Here is a 15064-nt window from a genome sequence, read left to right as displayed (position 1 = left end):
TTTAAATAAAATACGATGTGCTCATGTCGCATATGCATATTTGTTTATATCAAATTAAAGCTAATTTTTTTTAATATGATGATATAATCTTGCCCGAGAAAAAAATTGTCACAAGTTAGTGTTGCCATCTATTGATAAGCGCAAGTTAAAAAAGATAAAGTAAAATAGAGTGAGCACGCAACGACACTGACAGTTTTTTAATTAGAGTTCCTGCTACTTTTATAAGTGGCGTTATGTTTTATGATGAAGCGCCGTGAGAGGTTCAATTCCTTGAATGCAGTTACAGTTTAATTGCAAATAAGACAGAGGTTAGATAAGCATGATAAACTATATAAATTTATTCCTAATAGGCATGAAAAAGTATTTTCATATCCACTCATCTCTAAAAACACGACATTCTGAATAAACTTTGCGTTTTTTACTTGCCATTGTATCAATCAAAAATGTCAAAAACCACTCCCAATAAGCCAAAACTAAAGAAACACAAAGCCAAACATAGCACCCCATTAGTTTCGAACGTCGCCGAGCAACACACACATTTTACTCCACATGGTCGTGCTACCAACTTACCGACGTGCAAACTCTGTCACTATTAGATGCTATAATATCGTACTTAAACATGTAACGAGAAGGAAACCGTTATTCTATTCTAGCTACGCAAAAAATAAATTCTGTCCTATGCGTGTAGGGATTACCCAAAACCATATCTAGAGCTGGATTGACTCTCCCGAATGGTCTTACTTGTCCCACGGGCCTTCCTTTGTTTATGTCTGACCTATTTTGTTTCAGATTGCTTATTTATCGTTCAGTATTATTATGCTTTGATCAGAAATGAGTTTTTTCTATGATTTTCTCATTTTATGTGTAGAAATTGATATTGGCATACAATAAGATTTTTTAGAACTTTTTAGTATCAATAAACGAAAGTTATATGAATATTTTACAAATTGACTTTATTAAAATTAATTTTAAAAATAAGTTTCTTTAATCTTGAAATATTCAAGGCATATTTTGTAGATCCTGGGACATAGACTGTGAATTATTAACCCCAGAACAATGCAAAGACAAATGGCCACTATTAAACGCTGAAGATATCCTTGGAGGTCTCTGGATTCCTGGGGACGGTGTTGGTGACCCATATGAAACGTGTTTATCTATCATGGCACAAGCAAAAAATATGGGTTAGTTCCTTTTTAAATAAATTTCCACTATTAAATCTTTAATAGGTATATAATATATGTAAGTATGTGTAATTTCTAAACTTATGTTCTTTTCTTAGGTGTAAAAGTATTTGAAAACTGTGCTGTTAAGAAGATTACTCACAATAACCAGAAAGTATCAAGTGTTGAAACCGATCTTGGGTATATCAAATGTGAGTACTTTGTCAACTGCGCTGGTTTCTGGGCAAGAGGAGTGGGGAGATTGTCTGAACCTGTTGTTAAAGTGCCTCTTCATGCTGTAGAACATTACTATCTTCACACTAAGCCTATACCTGCGTTGGATCCTATGTTACCAGGTAATAATAAAGTACAGGTTTTATATTATGTGTCTTACGAAGACGTACATATGAAGTGTTTCTTCACAAGCCGTGCTATTAGAATTGGCAACATTGCAGCTGCTTGTGTAGGCCGATATGTTATTATATATTTACTTATCTAGGTGTGTCCATATCTATGTATTTTTGTATATATGCGTACTTACCACATATGCTGACGTATCCACGGTAGTACACTATTTAGAGATTTTGCCTTGGAATGAGGTGAAAAATAAACAACTTTTTAGATCAAAAACAAACATATTTATCTACGGGACGTCCCCATTAAAAAATACAATAAGAGAGAAATAATAACAATTAATAATTATAAATAATGCAAAAAAAGCTACAAACAGAAAATGATATAAAAATGGCAATTCTCATCAAAAATGAGTACCTACTCTAAATTTGAGATTTCTTCTTCTTCTTTTGGCATCATAACCCTGGATGGGTCTTTGCCTGTCTGGCTATGTCCTTCCATTCAGATCTCTCTTGTGCCCTTCGTCTCCATTGTCTTATGTTCATTGTTTTCAGGTCGTCTTCCACGTCATCCAACCATCTCGTTCTGGGCCTTCCTTTTTTTCGCCTTCCTATGGGCTTCCATTGTAACATTTTCTTTATTGTTTTTGCATCGTTTTGTCTCTGCACATGTCCCAGCCATGACAGTCTTTGACTTTTCACAAAACTTACAAATCTTAAATTTGAGATTTACTCACCGATATATTATATTACTCGCCGATTCCACTTTGTATCAAAATTCTTCAAATTCTGTGTTAGTTTGAAGTACATTTTGGCATGCACTTCCTAGGCATCTGAAAAACATGTGTTATTTTAGCTAGGTTTATTTATTTGAAACATAGACATGACTGGAAGTGAAAATTGATTTCACTAAACCTCATTTATTGTATTTTTAAATATAATATATGAGTTTTTCAAAGTTTTAAAATATTCAAATTGAAGTATCTTTATGAATTTCCGAACCTGACCCAAATAAGCAAGCAATTTGATTAATCCCCAGTCTGAAAAACTTGCACGCCCCTCAGAATGCCATTCGGGTGTTACAACTCATTGGAGCGAGGTGTATTAATTCGTGTAATCAGAAACCACTCTACCGCGCTCCAATTTTCCAGACTATCCTGTTAAATATTGGACACTTAGTTTCTTTCATCAAAGGCATGGCAACACCGAATCAATTCACGGATCAATCAACCGATGACAGTGAAACAGACATTTTCGATGACAGCGACGATTTATTGACAATTCGGCATTCATACAATATACTTGACTCCATTGACTATAAATGCTAAGATTCTTATTCAACAACTTTGGCAAGTACATATCTCTTGGGACGAATCTCTACCTGCATCAGTTCACTCAAAATTGTCTACATTTCAAAGAGACTTAAAGAAAATTATTGAACATAAAATGCCCATACTTGTTTCAGTCAAAGATAAAGAACTCATAGAATTGATAGGATTCGCAGATGCTTCCGAGTCAGCTTATAGCTGCTGTATCTATATTCTTTCCTCAGATTCCTCCGGTAATTCTCTGTGACATTTGTTTTGTGTAAACACTCGTGTGATTCCCTTAAAAATAGTCACTATCCCTAGATCAGAACTTCACCTGTACTGTTGGCTGAATTAATGCATAAGGTGAAATCTTCTTTACATTTACATGTGGAAAAAATCTCATACTTTTCTGATTCTGCTATAACACTTTCCTGGATTAATAATTCCCTTCATCTGTTAAAGGTGTTCGTAGCAAACAGTGTGGCACAGATTCAATCCTTAACTAAGATACTAATTGGAGATACATAAATACAAAAGAAAATCCCGCTGATTTACTAACCCGTGGAATTTCCACACGGGAGCTGATAGATTCCGAAATTTGGTGGAAGGGTCGCAAATGTCTAACCAGCCCCAATTATAAATATAATGAAACTTTCTTACCTTCTCCGTATGAAAATCTTCCAAAAGTCAAGCACAAGGTGTTAATGGCCACTTTATCTCCCGTAACAGAATTTTTAGAAATTCCAAGGCTCAATAACTACTCTACCGTTGAAAAACTTCAACGAATATTTGCTTATGTATTACGCTTTATTCGTGTTTGTCGTAACAATTCTTCCAACAAGGTCTCAGTTCCTCTGACATGCGAAGCATTGAGAAATTCTTTAAAGCAACTCACCCGCATTTGTCAACAAGAATCTTTTGTAAGAGAAATTAAATCATTAAAAGCCAAAAAAATTGGATCCCTCCAATAGCCTGTCTACTTTAAACCCTTTTAGAGATGATTCCGATATACTAAGAGCTGGAGGACGCCTGGATAGACCTAATTTTGATATGATAAAAAACATCCAGCTATTCTTCCAAAAGACCATCATCTCACTAAACTCTATGCTAAATTTAAACATATTGCCCTTCTTCATGCTGGACCTCAACTCACATTATCTGCAATTCGTGAAGAATTCTGGCCTCTAAATGGTCGAAATTTAACCAAACAAATTGTCCATAATTGTATTCGATGCTTTCGATTTAATGCAAAATCTGTCAAATATCTTATGTCAGACTTACCTATTGATCGAACACGACCTTCTCGTCCGTTTTCGGTATGTGGAACTGATTATGCAGGTCCATTTAAATTACACGATAGAAAAATTCGCAATTATAAAGTGTTAAAAATTAGGCCGTAAAAGGCCGTACACTTAGAACTGGTAAGTGACCTAACCACTGAATGCTTTATAGCCTCACTTCGTCGCTTTGTAGCACGACGGGGTATTTGTAGAAAAATATTCTCAGATCACGCTACCAACTTTCAGGGTACAAAAAATGAATTACAAAGGTTCTTTGAAGTCAATTTGAACGAAATTCTAAGTAAACTTAGTCAGGAAAATATTGATTGGCGATTCATTCCGCCTAATTCTTCGCACTTCGGCGGACTTTGGGAAGCTGGTGTTAAATCGGTTAAGCATAATTTGCGCCGTAGTATCGGTGAAAGTATTTTAACCTTCGAGGAGTTCTCAACCTTGTTAACTCAAATAGAATCCTGTTTAAACTTCCGACCAATTTCCCCCCTATCTGACGATCCCAATGACCCTAATCCTTTAACACCTGCGCACATTTTGATAGAACCACTTTTGTCCATTTCAGACCATGTGGTATTATCCCTAAAATATTACAATTCATATAAAAAATAAGTTAAAAGAAACGCGTAACACATTTCGCATTTGTTTATATAAAATATGTTTTTAATAAATCAAATCGAGGACACACACACAAGAAACAGCCTCGGGTGGAATGTGCGAGTCAGCAGAATTGTGGATCGCGACCTTGTTGTCGTCGTAGGCTGCTAAAACAAACTTGACCCACTTATAAACGACTGCTAATATAGCAAGGACTATTATAAAAGAGACAACAATTATTATCTCGTAGATTAGAACTAAATTAACGTCAAGATGGCAAGTCGATATACCACGTATTGGCGCAACGTCAACTAAGTACTAATTACATTTAGGATAAGTAATGGTGTAAGAGAAACTGCATTCTGCACTGAATATACCTACCTAGGAATTGATTTCGACACCACAGGCACAGACAATAGGGAAATTAGAAAACGAATAACCCAGGCCCGTAGAACAATTGGATGCCTTAACGTAGTTCTTTGGAGCTCAGAAATTGGTAAAAGACGAAAATACAATATATATGAATCTCTCATAAAAACCAGCTTAACCTATGGTACAGTGACATGGAGACTAACAGAAAGCAATAAAAGAAAACTCGAAGCAACAGAAATGGATGTATTTAGACGATCACTTCGAATATCTAGGGCAAACAGAATTAGAAACGATGAAATAAGGAATCGGATGGGGGTAGATGGATCACTGGCAACAGACATAGAAAGGAAACAACTTATATGGTATGGCCATGTTCAAAGAATGCCAGAAGCAAGACTACCAAAAATCGCCATGAAATGGATACCACCAAATTGTAAGAAACGAGGAAGACCAAAAAGAACATGGAAGGAGGGAATAACAAAGGCAATGAGCTCCCGAGACTTGACCGAAGAACAATGGAATGATAGAAATTCGTGGAAATTAGGCATCGGACAACGACGCAAGACGTTTTGAAACCGATATATATATATATATATATATATATATATATATATATATATATATATATATATATATATATATATATATATATATATATATATATATATATATATATATATATATATATATATATATTGTTATGATATGTAAAATCGAGAAAAATATTGGTTTGTTTAAAAATATTTCAAAGTTCAAAAACATTAAAATAATTCAGATAAGTAGGATAATATCCAACAAACATTTCGGAGAAGGAAAGTTATTAAATCTTTGAATTACCTGTACCAAACAAAATGTAAGCTTTACATCAATCATTTCTTTGTTAAACTTGAGTGACCCGCATAAGTTTAAGTGAAACAAAAGACAAATTGAAACGGGTTTTTACAAATGCATTAGTGCAGTGATTAAAGACAATAGAAGATATTTTAGAAAGAGGTTTTTGTTAGTTTTAAGATTTATAGAAAAATATTATTTGTAAATAAGTTTTAGGAAATTTATAATTATAGGTAAAAATTTGTTTGTTATCGAAATGAAGAAATGGGGGAATTTTGACGAGTTGTGATTGGCGGAGATTGAAAAAGGTGGGATAAGTGTGTGGGAGAAAGTTTAGCGAGATTGAGGAGAGAGAAAAGATAGCAGTCAGTTGGTTTCCAAGTCTTTGAGAAGAACATTTTTTGTTCTCTGGCGATTCCGAAGAAGTAGCAAGCAGTAGTGTTGAATGTTAGTGAGTTTTTGTGGAGTTAGTGTATCTGACAGAAGCTATAGCAGCCAAATATTGTAAGTCATATTTTTCTACTTATATTCCAAGAGTCACTGTTCAGGCCAACGAGAGATTCAGTTTATCGTAAAGAGAAGATATTCCAAGAGTCATTTTATCACTCGGGCCAACGAGAGATTCAGTTTATCGAGAGGAGAAAGGCTATCATAATTTGAATGATTTGTGCTTTTGAAGGAGATCATTAAGGACGATATACTTGCAACAATCTGTTGTAAGATTGCTGATTACATAGGGAGCGGTTGAGAGGAGATAATACAGTCAACAAGGAACAAGGATTTGGACCACTCATCATCAGAGAGAGATATTTTTGTTTTCTGCAGTTTTTTCTTTTATTGATAACACAATTTTTACACATAATTTAGAAAGGATATAAATATTTTGATTAGGAGAGTTAGAATAGTTTGGGATTTTGAGTTTTCAATGAATATTGTTTGTATCATTAATTTTGATTGTTCACGTACGGAGAACAAAATTTTGAGAATCCTTATATGAGATTTGTTTATTGAAAACTTTTGAGTGTGAATTAATTCATTATTTTTATTTCAATATATAGTGTTAGATCATATGTGTTTTTTATTATTCCGGTATTCTCTGGACCTTACCTTTCACATGTAATAGCATAGATATTGAAGCACGAATTTAACCCTGAGATAAAAGAATTAAAAATTGTGATAGAGTCATAATCATATCATTTAAATAATTTTAATTAATAAAAAAAATTAATTAGCTAATTATTGCTTGGCGCACCAAGACTTTAAATATCACAATAACTGGCTTCCAAAACGTGGGGCTTGAAAATATCGCAGCTTTACATTTGAAGGAAGGGAAAGAGATCTGGAATAAGTACAGGTAATCCAGAGATAAAAACATATAACATTGAGGGAATTTGAATTTGAAAGTATTTTGACAATTTTTCCAGGGAATATAAATTTGATTTATTGATTGATCATAGTTAGTGGATATTTACTGCTATTGAATTATTTAATTTTATTTTCTTTACCAATCATACATTTGATATTTATTTTGAATTATTTGAATTTTACTGATTGCATATTTGATATTTGTCGTGAAAATTTAATACATTTGGGGAGAAATATTGTCGTGTTCTGAAACATATAGAGTGTTGTAAAATTTCACATTTGGCGGGGACAAAAACAGTAACGAAAAGAAACAACATGTCGACCACAAGGAGTCAAAGTAAAACGCAAGAAAGGAAAGAGGATAAGATAGAAGAGGAAACAATTATTGATGAAGGATCGGATAATGAAGGAAATGCCACAATAATGGAGGAAAGAAAAGAAACAGGAATGCTGGAAAAATTATTAGCAATGATGCAAATACAGACACAAACAATGAATGAAACATCAAAGAAAATGGATAAAATGGATAGAAATCAACAAGAAACATCACAAAAAATGGATGAAACAAAACAAACAATGGATAGAAATCAACAAGAAACATCACTAAAAATGGAAGAAAACCAACGGGAAACAAAACAAACAATGAGCAATATAGAGCAGCGTCTGGAAAACTATGAACAGGAAATTAGAGGATGTGTTGAGGGGATAAAGAAAGAACTGATACACCAAATAGAAGAGATTAATGAAATTAAAAATGATATGAAAGAACAAGAAATGAGAATTAAAGATAATTTGGAGGAATTAGAAAGCAAACTTGAAAATGTAATGAAAGAAGACAAGAAAGAAATAGAAAAACAAATTGAGGATATCAGAAAACAACGAGAGATGGGAGACAGGAGAGAAGTACTCATCCAAAGTCCGGGTGACATAAAAATACAGTTTGGCGGGGATATTCGGAAAACACACCCAGTACCGTTTGTTAAAAATTTGAAAACCAAATTACAACATATTAGATATTTTGACGATTGCAAAGAAACAATTAGAAACCATTTGAAAGAAGGAGCAGCGTTATGGTATGAAAGCAAGGAAGATGAGTTTAAAAATTGGACAGATTTTGAAAATAAATTTCTCAACTATTTCTGGGGGAAAAATAAACAGAGAGAAATCAACCAAGAGCTACAGAATGGAAAATATCACGAAAAAATGGGAATATCTGAAGAAAGATATGCTTTGCAGATATATAACAATTCAAAATATCTAGAATACAAATATTCTACCGAACAGCTGGTAGAAATGATCAGCAGACATTTTGAGGAAACGTTGGAAGATCACGTGATTTTGAGAAATTATCAAGATATTGATAGTTTGTGCCAATTCCTTCAATTAAAAGAAGCGAAAAGAAAAGAAATGAGAAATAGAAGACAACATGACCAATATAATGGAGCGGAAAGAAGGTATTCATCAAATTATGACCAGAGAAACCGACATCCCAGATCAACAAACGAATATAGGCCGAGAAATTACAATAATTACAATAGACAACAAAATTACGATAACCGGAATGATACACAAAATAGAACAAATGAAAATCACAACAGGAATAGAGATGCACAAAATCCTCCGAATAGGAATACGAACGAACAAAGGGACGATAGAAATAATCAGAGATTCCAACGACAAAACAGAAGAGAGATGAATCATGTGGCAATAGAAAAGGAGGAAGAAGAAGTATTCAATGAATCCAGACAGGATTTTCAATAAGGCATCCACTAAACAAAAGTAAAAAACTCTCCGGTATATTTTGTCACCCGAGAGAGTTTATACAGTTGGCGGGAAACGAAAAACAAAATTCTAATTCCAGTCTAATTTTTTTAGATGCATTTATAAAACATAAAGCGATTAAAATTCTGATTGATTCTGGATCGGAAATTTCGTTAATCAATAAAAAACTAGTAAAAGAATTAAATATGGACAGATTTGTGTATAAGATTCCGAGGGTTGCTTTAGTGGGTGCAAATAATAAAAAATTGACGACAGTAAACGAAGGTTTAGGAGTACGGATCAGAGTGGGAGACCAATTCTATATTATGCAATGTGTGGTGATCGAAGATCTAAATCATGATATGATAGCGGGAATTGATGAATTGAGTGAAAAACATATCACCATCAATTTTTCGGAAAATCAACTGGAAATCAGAGCAGAACCAGACAACATAGAAGAAGAAAAGGAAACAGATAGGAGAAAATTTTCTGAAAGGATAAATGGACAAGAAAAACATAAAGAAATCAATATGACGGTAGAGGATAAATCGAAAGCTCAAGAAAAAAATCAATCCGAAGAGGAAAAGAGAATAAAAAAAAAGAAGAAGAGTTCGAAAAGAAAGCAGGAAAAGAAGGAAGTTATAAGCAGAAAAATGGAAGGAGCCGAAACATGGTGCTCGGAATACCAGATAGAAATTAAAGATAAAGAAAAAATAGAAGAAGAAATAACGGAAGAGGACAGAGAAGAAATGGCAATCATGGACGAGAATCCAGAATTTTGTGAAGAAGTAATACGGACAGTGAACACATGTGAACAAACTGAGGATGAAAGAAAAATAATATGTGGAGAAAACATGGAGAAGGAAATAGAGAAGATTTTAGAAAATTATGGAGATCTTATTAATGAAGAAAGCCGAGTGGCTAAAAATTATGAACATTCTTTTAAAGTTAAAAACTTAGAAAATTTTAAATCGAAAACATATCCAATCCCGTATAAATACAGGCAAAGCGTCGGACAGGAAATTGAAAATATGATCAAAGACAAGGTGATCGAAAGATGTGACTCTCCATATATCAACCCGATAGTATGCGTAAAAAAATCAAATGGTGATTTGCGATTATGTTTAGATGCAAGAAACATTAATTCGCACACAATCGCGCAATACGAAGCGCCTTTGAACATAGAAGCTATTTTTGGACGAATCACAGGATCACACATTTTCTCCAAAATCGATTTGAAACACAGTTTTTGGTTAATACCTTTGGCAGAAAAGTGTCGAAATTATACCGCTTTTTCTATCGACGGAGTGGTGTACCGATTTAGGGTAGTACCATTTGGACTACAAAGTGCATGCGCTGCTTTGGTTCGCGCATTACACACAATTTTAAATAGGCATGGAGAATTTGTTGTACATTACATAGATGATTTATTAATTTTCTCACCGGATATAACAAGCCATCTACGACATATTCATACTGTTCTCGAAGAACTTGATCAAGCCGGATTAAAATTAAATATTCAAAAGTGTCAGTTTTTCCAAAAAGAGGTATTGTATTTAGGATTCAAATTAGACACAAAAGGGATTAGTCTTGCAGAAGATAGAGTCGAAGTCATAAACAACTACCCTAGGCCAACCAATTTAAAAACTTTACGGGGATTTTTAGGAATGGTAAACTATTTCAAAAAGCTGATACCAGACCTCAGTACAAAAGAAATACCGCTAATAGCATTACTTAAGAAAAATGTCAGATGGAAATGGGGAACGGAACAAGAAATCGCTTTCAAAAATTTAAAAGGAGCTTTTTCCACAGCTGTAAGAGTGCACCACCCAAGATATGAGCAACCTTTCATTCTCAGGACCGATGCTTCCATAAAAAAATTTGCAGGGGTGTTATCACAGATACAAGACGATATAGAGGTGCCAATATGTTTTGTTTCCCGTGTAACCAAAACGTATGAGAGAAAATACAGCGTTACTGAATTAGAGTTTGCCAGTGTGTTATTTTGTGTAAACAAATTACGTTTTTACCTACTTGGGGCAAGATTCACCATTGAAACGGACCATGCAGCGTTGGTACACATAATGAAAAATAGGTTGGTAAATAATAGAATTCATAGGGGCATTCTTTTACTCCAAGAATATGATTTTGAATTTAAATATATCAAAGGAACGGACAATATTTTGGCTGATGCATTGACGAGAGATGAACAATTCCGCAAAGAGGATCACAAAACTCTCCACGTAGGCATGAACATAATGAGAGAAGAAGCAGGCTTATTTTCTTTGGCCAAAATCAGGGAAAATCAGGAAGAATTGAATGAAAGAGAAAAGCAAAGGGCTGAACAAGAAAATAACCTATATTTTAAGAGGGTCGATGGTAAAGAACTCTATGTAATCACGGAGCAAATGGCAAAAGAAGTTTTTTTAAAGTTACACTGTGACAACGGACATATTGGAAGTAGAAAGGTGTGGCTTATGTTCAGGGAGAACTACATTTGTCGACAGGACTATACAATAGCCAAAGAGGTGACTCGAAATTGTGTGACATGCCAAAAGTGTAAAAGTAGGAACTTTAAAAATGAAAACGTCACAAAAAACGTCGTAGCTCGGAGGAAACTGGATATTGTTGCTATTGATATGTTGAGCGATTTGATACCAACAACTCAACGGAATAAACACATATTAGTTATGGTGGATCTTTTCTCAAAATATGTTAAATTGTACGCATGCAGAACCACAAAAGGAATTGAAATACTTAGGAAAATAGACAATTTTGTAGAAACGGTGGGAAGACCAGACAATATTTTATTGGACAATGCGACATATTTTAGGAACGAACGTTTTAAAAGGGAATTAAGAGAGAGGGGCATCGATACAAAATTTATAAGCATCCGTCATCCACAGAGCAACCCATCGGAGCGTTTTATACAAGAAGTCACAAAATTTCTACGAATTGCCGCGGAAGAACATCATCGACATTGGGACAGAAAAGTGTTTGAGATCGAGACCTATTTGAATTGTGCTCCAAATACGGTTACCAAAGAGACGCCTTTATATATAATGAAAGGAACAATGCCTACAAGACCGTGGGAAGACACCGCCCCCAGACAATACGAAGAAGTGATCGAGTTGGTTCAAAGAAGATTGAGACGAAGTGGAGAGAAATATCTCCAAAGACAAGAGAGAACCCGAAGAAGAAGGCCGATCAAATTCCAGAAAGGAGATAAAGTCTTAGTGAAGGCACTGAGGGTGTCGAATTTACAAAATGATATTTGTGCTAAATTGATGCCGATATTTGAAGGTCCATATAGGGTCAATACGGAAAATGGGGTAAATAGTTATGAATTAGCGCACATAGAGACAGGAAATATACGGGGTATTTTTAACATTCACGACATCTATCAATATCATGAATAGATTTTAATAACATAGTGAAATAATTTGATCCTAAAAAACTTTTGTCATTTTTAAAATTTAACAAAGAGTTTTCGGCAGATCAAATGGCGGGGATTTGTTATGATATGTAAAATCGAGAAAAATATTGGTTTGTTTAAAAATATTTCAAAGTTCAAAAACATTAAAATAATTCAGATAAGTAGGATAATATCCAACAAACATTTCGGAGAAGGAAAGTTATTAAATCTTTGAATTACCTGTACCAAACAAAATGTAAGCTTTACATCAATCATTTCTTTGTTAAACTTGAGTGACCCGCATAAGTTTAAGTGAAACAAAAGACAAATTGAAACGGGTTTTTACAAATGCATTAGTGCAGTGATTAAAGACAATAGAAGATATTTTAGAAAGAGGTTTTTGTTAGTTTTAAGATTTATAGAAAAATATTATTTGTAAATAAGTTTTAGGAAATTTATAATTATAGGTAAAAATTTGTTTGTTATCGAAATGAAGAAATGGGGGAATTGTGACGAGTTGTGATTAGCGGAGATTGAAAAAGGTGGGATAAGTGTGTGGGAGAAAGTTTAGCGAGATTGAGGAGAGAGAAAAGATAGCAGTCAGTTGGTTTCCAAGTCTTTGAGAAGAACATTTTTTGTTCTCTGGCGATTCCGAAGAAGTAGCAAGCAGTAGTGTTGAATGTTAGTGAGTTTTTGTGGAGTTAGTGTATCTGACAGAAGCTATAGCAGCCAAATATTGTAAGTCATATTTTTCTACTTATATTCCAAGAGTCACTGTTCAGGCCAACGAGAGATTCAGTTTATCGTAAAGAGAAGATATTCCAAGAGTCATTTTATCACTCGGGCCAACGAGAGATTCAGTTTATCGAGAGGAGAAAGGCTATCATAATTTGAATGATTTGTGCTTTTGAAGGAGATCATTAAGGACGATATACTTGCAACAATCTGTTGTAAGATTGCTGATTACATAGGGAGCGGTTGAGAGGAGATAATACAGTCAACAAGGAACAAGGATTTGGACCACTCATCATCAGAGAGAGATATTTTTGTTTTCTGCAGTTTTTTCTTTTATTGATAACACAATTTTTACACATAATTTAGAAAGGATATAAATATTTTGATTAGGAGAGTTAGAATAGTTTGGGATTTTGAGTTTTCAATGAATATTGTTTGTATCATTAATTTTGATTGTTCACGTACGGAGAACAAAATTTTGAGAATCCTTATATGAGATTTGTTTATTGAAAACTTTTGAGTGTGAATTAATTCATTATTTTTATTTCAATATATAGTGTTAGATCATATGTGTTTTTTATTATTCCGGTATTCTCTGGACCTTACCTTTCACATGTAATAGCATAGATATTGAAGCACGAATTTAACCCTGAGATAAAAGAATTAAAAATTGTGATAGAGTCATAATCATATCATTTAAATAATTTTAATTAATAAAAAAAATTAATTAGCTAATTATTGCTTGGCGCACCAAGACTTTAAATATCACAATAATATATATATATATATATATATATATATATATATATATATATATATATATATATATATATATATATATAATAATGTAAGATTGTACAGTAGTGTTTTAAATAAATGTACCATACGATACCATAAGCGAACCTTTATTTATTACATGGCGATCCTACCTTTTGAATAAGGAGTCTTCTGATCCATAATAGATGATATATGGAAGCCACTGTACCAGTTTCGAAATAGAATATGCATCAGCAGTTAAGAAAATTCCGGACCAAACCCGCCAGGAGACCCGCGACAGCATCCCAGCTCATGACAATGGACAATAAATAGAAAAATGGATAAATGGACAAAAGTGAACTCACAAAACCCATATGTGAAATATATTATATAAGTAAATTTACTTTATCCCTTATAATATAAATTATACAGTCTAACAGAATATAAGAATTTAACTAAGTCAAGTTCAGAATGTTGAGTACATAATTTTTATTGCTTTAAAAAGTACAGAATATAATTTATTTTTTAATTATCGCTAATAACTGTTTATGTATCAACTTCTATTTTTTTAATAAAACAAATTTGCCATATAATTTTATTTGCTTAAGATATATTTTTAAAAATATTTATATTTGACCATGAAGATACACTGTGAAATAGGTCGGAAAATATTAAATTACGATGTGAATTTGCTTAGATAACAAATTCTTCAAATAATATAGACGAAGAAATCGAATATGACTTTATTTAGCTACAATAAATTAGGATATTTAGAATTATCTTTACATTTATAAGGAAGGAAAAGAATTTAAAAGAACTTTTAAAGACAGTCGACCATGACGTCAGAAAAATTTTCATTATGTTGGAACAATTTTCACAATCATATGAGTTCAGGAATAAATTCATTATGGAAGAATCAAGATTTTGTAGATGTAACGCTTGCAGCGCAAGGAAAATGTATAAAAGCAAATAAAATGGTTCTTTCAGTTTGTAGCCCATATTTTAAGGAAATTTTTAAGTCAAATCCCTGTCAACACCCTATAGTAATTTTGACAAACGTGACTTACGAAGCACTAAGAGATTTGTTACAATTTATATACATGGAGAAGTACAAATT

At 33.3% G+C, this 15064-nt stretch overlaps 1 protein-coding gene across 4 annotated transcripts in view; it reads left to right on the top strand.

Annotated features, from left to right (window-relative positions):
- Positions 1–15064, top strand: part of LOC140450148 (pyruvate dehydrogenase phosphatase regulatory subunit, mitochondrial) — a 767651-nt gene that overhangs the window by 70113 nt on the left and 682474 nt on the right. For all 4 annotated transcript variants that reach the window (XM_072543593.1, XM_072543594.1, XM_072543596.1 and 1 more), the window contains exons 3-4: positions 1018–1181; positions 1280–1516. In XM_072543593.1, coding sequence (XP_072399694.1) covers positions 1018–1181; positions 1280–1516 — 401 coding nt within the window. The remainder of the gene's footprint in view (positions 1–1017; positions 1182–1279; positions 1517–15064) is intronic.

The sequence above is a fragment of the Diabrotica undecimpunctata genome, chromosome 9 (assembly GCF_040954645.1).
Source record: "Diabrotica undecimpunctata isolate CICGRU chromosome 9, icDiaUnde3, whole genome shotgun sequence".
NCBI classification, from domain to species: Eukaryota; Metazoa; Arthropoda; class Insecta; order Coleoptera; family Chrysomelidae; genus Diabrotica; species Diabrotica undecimpunctata.
This window is presented reverse-complemented; position numbering and strand designations above follow the sequence as displayed.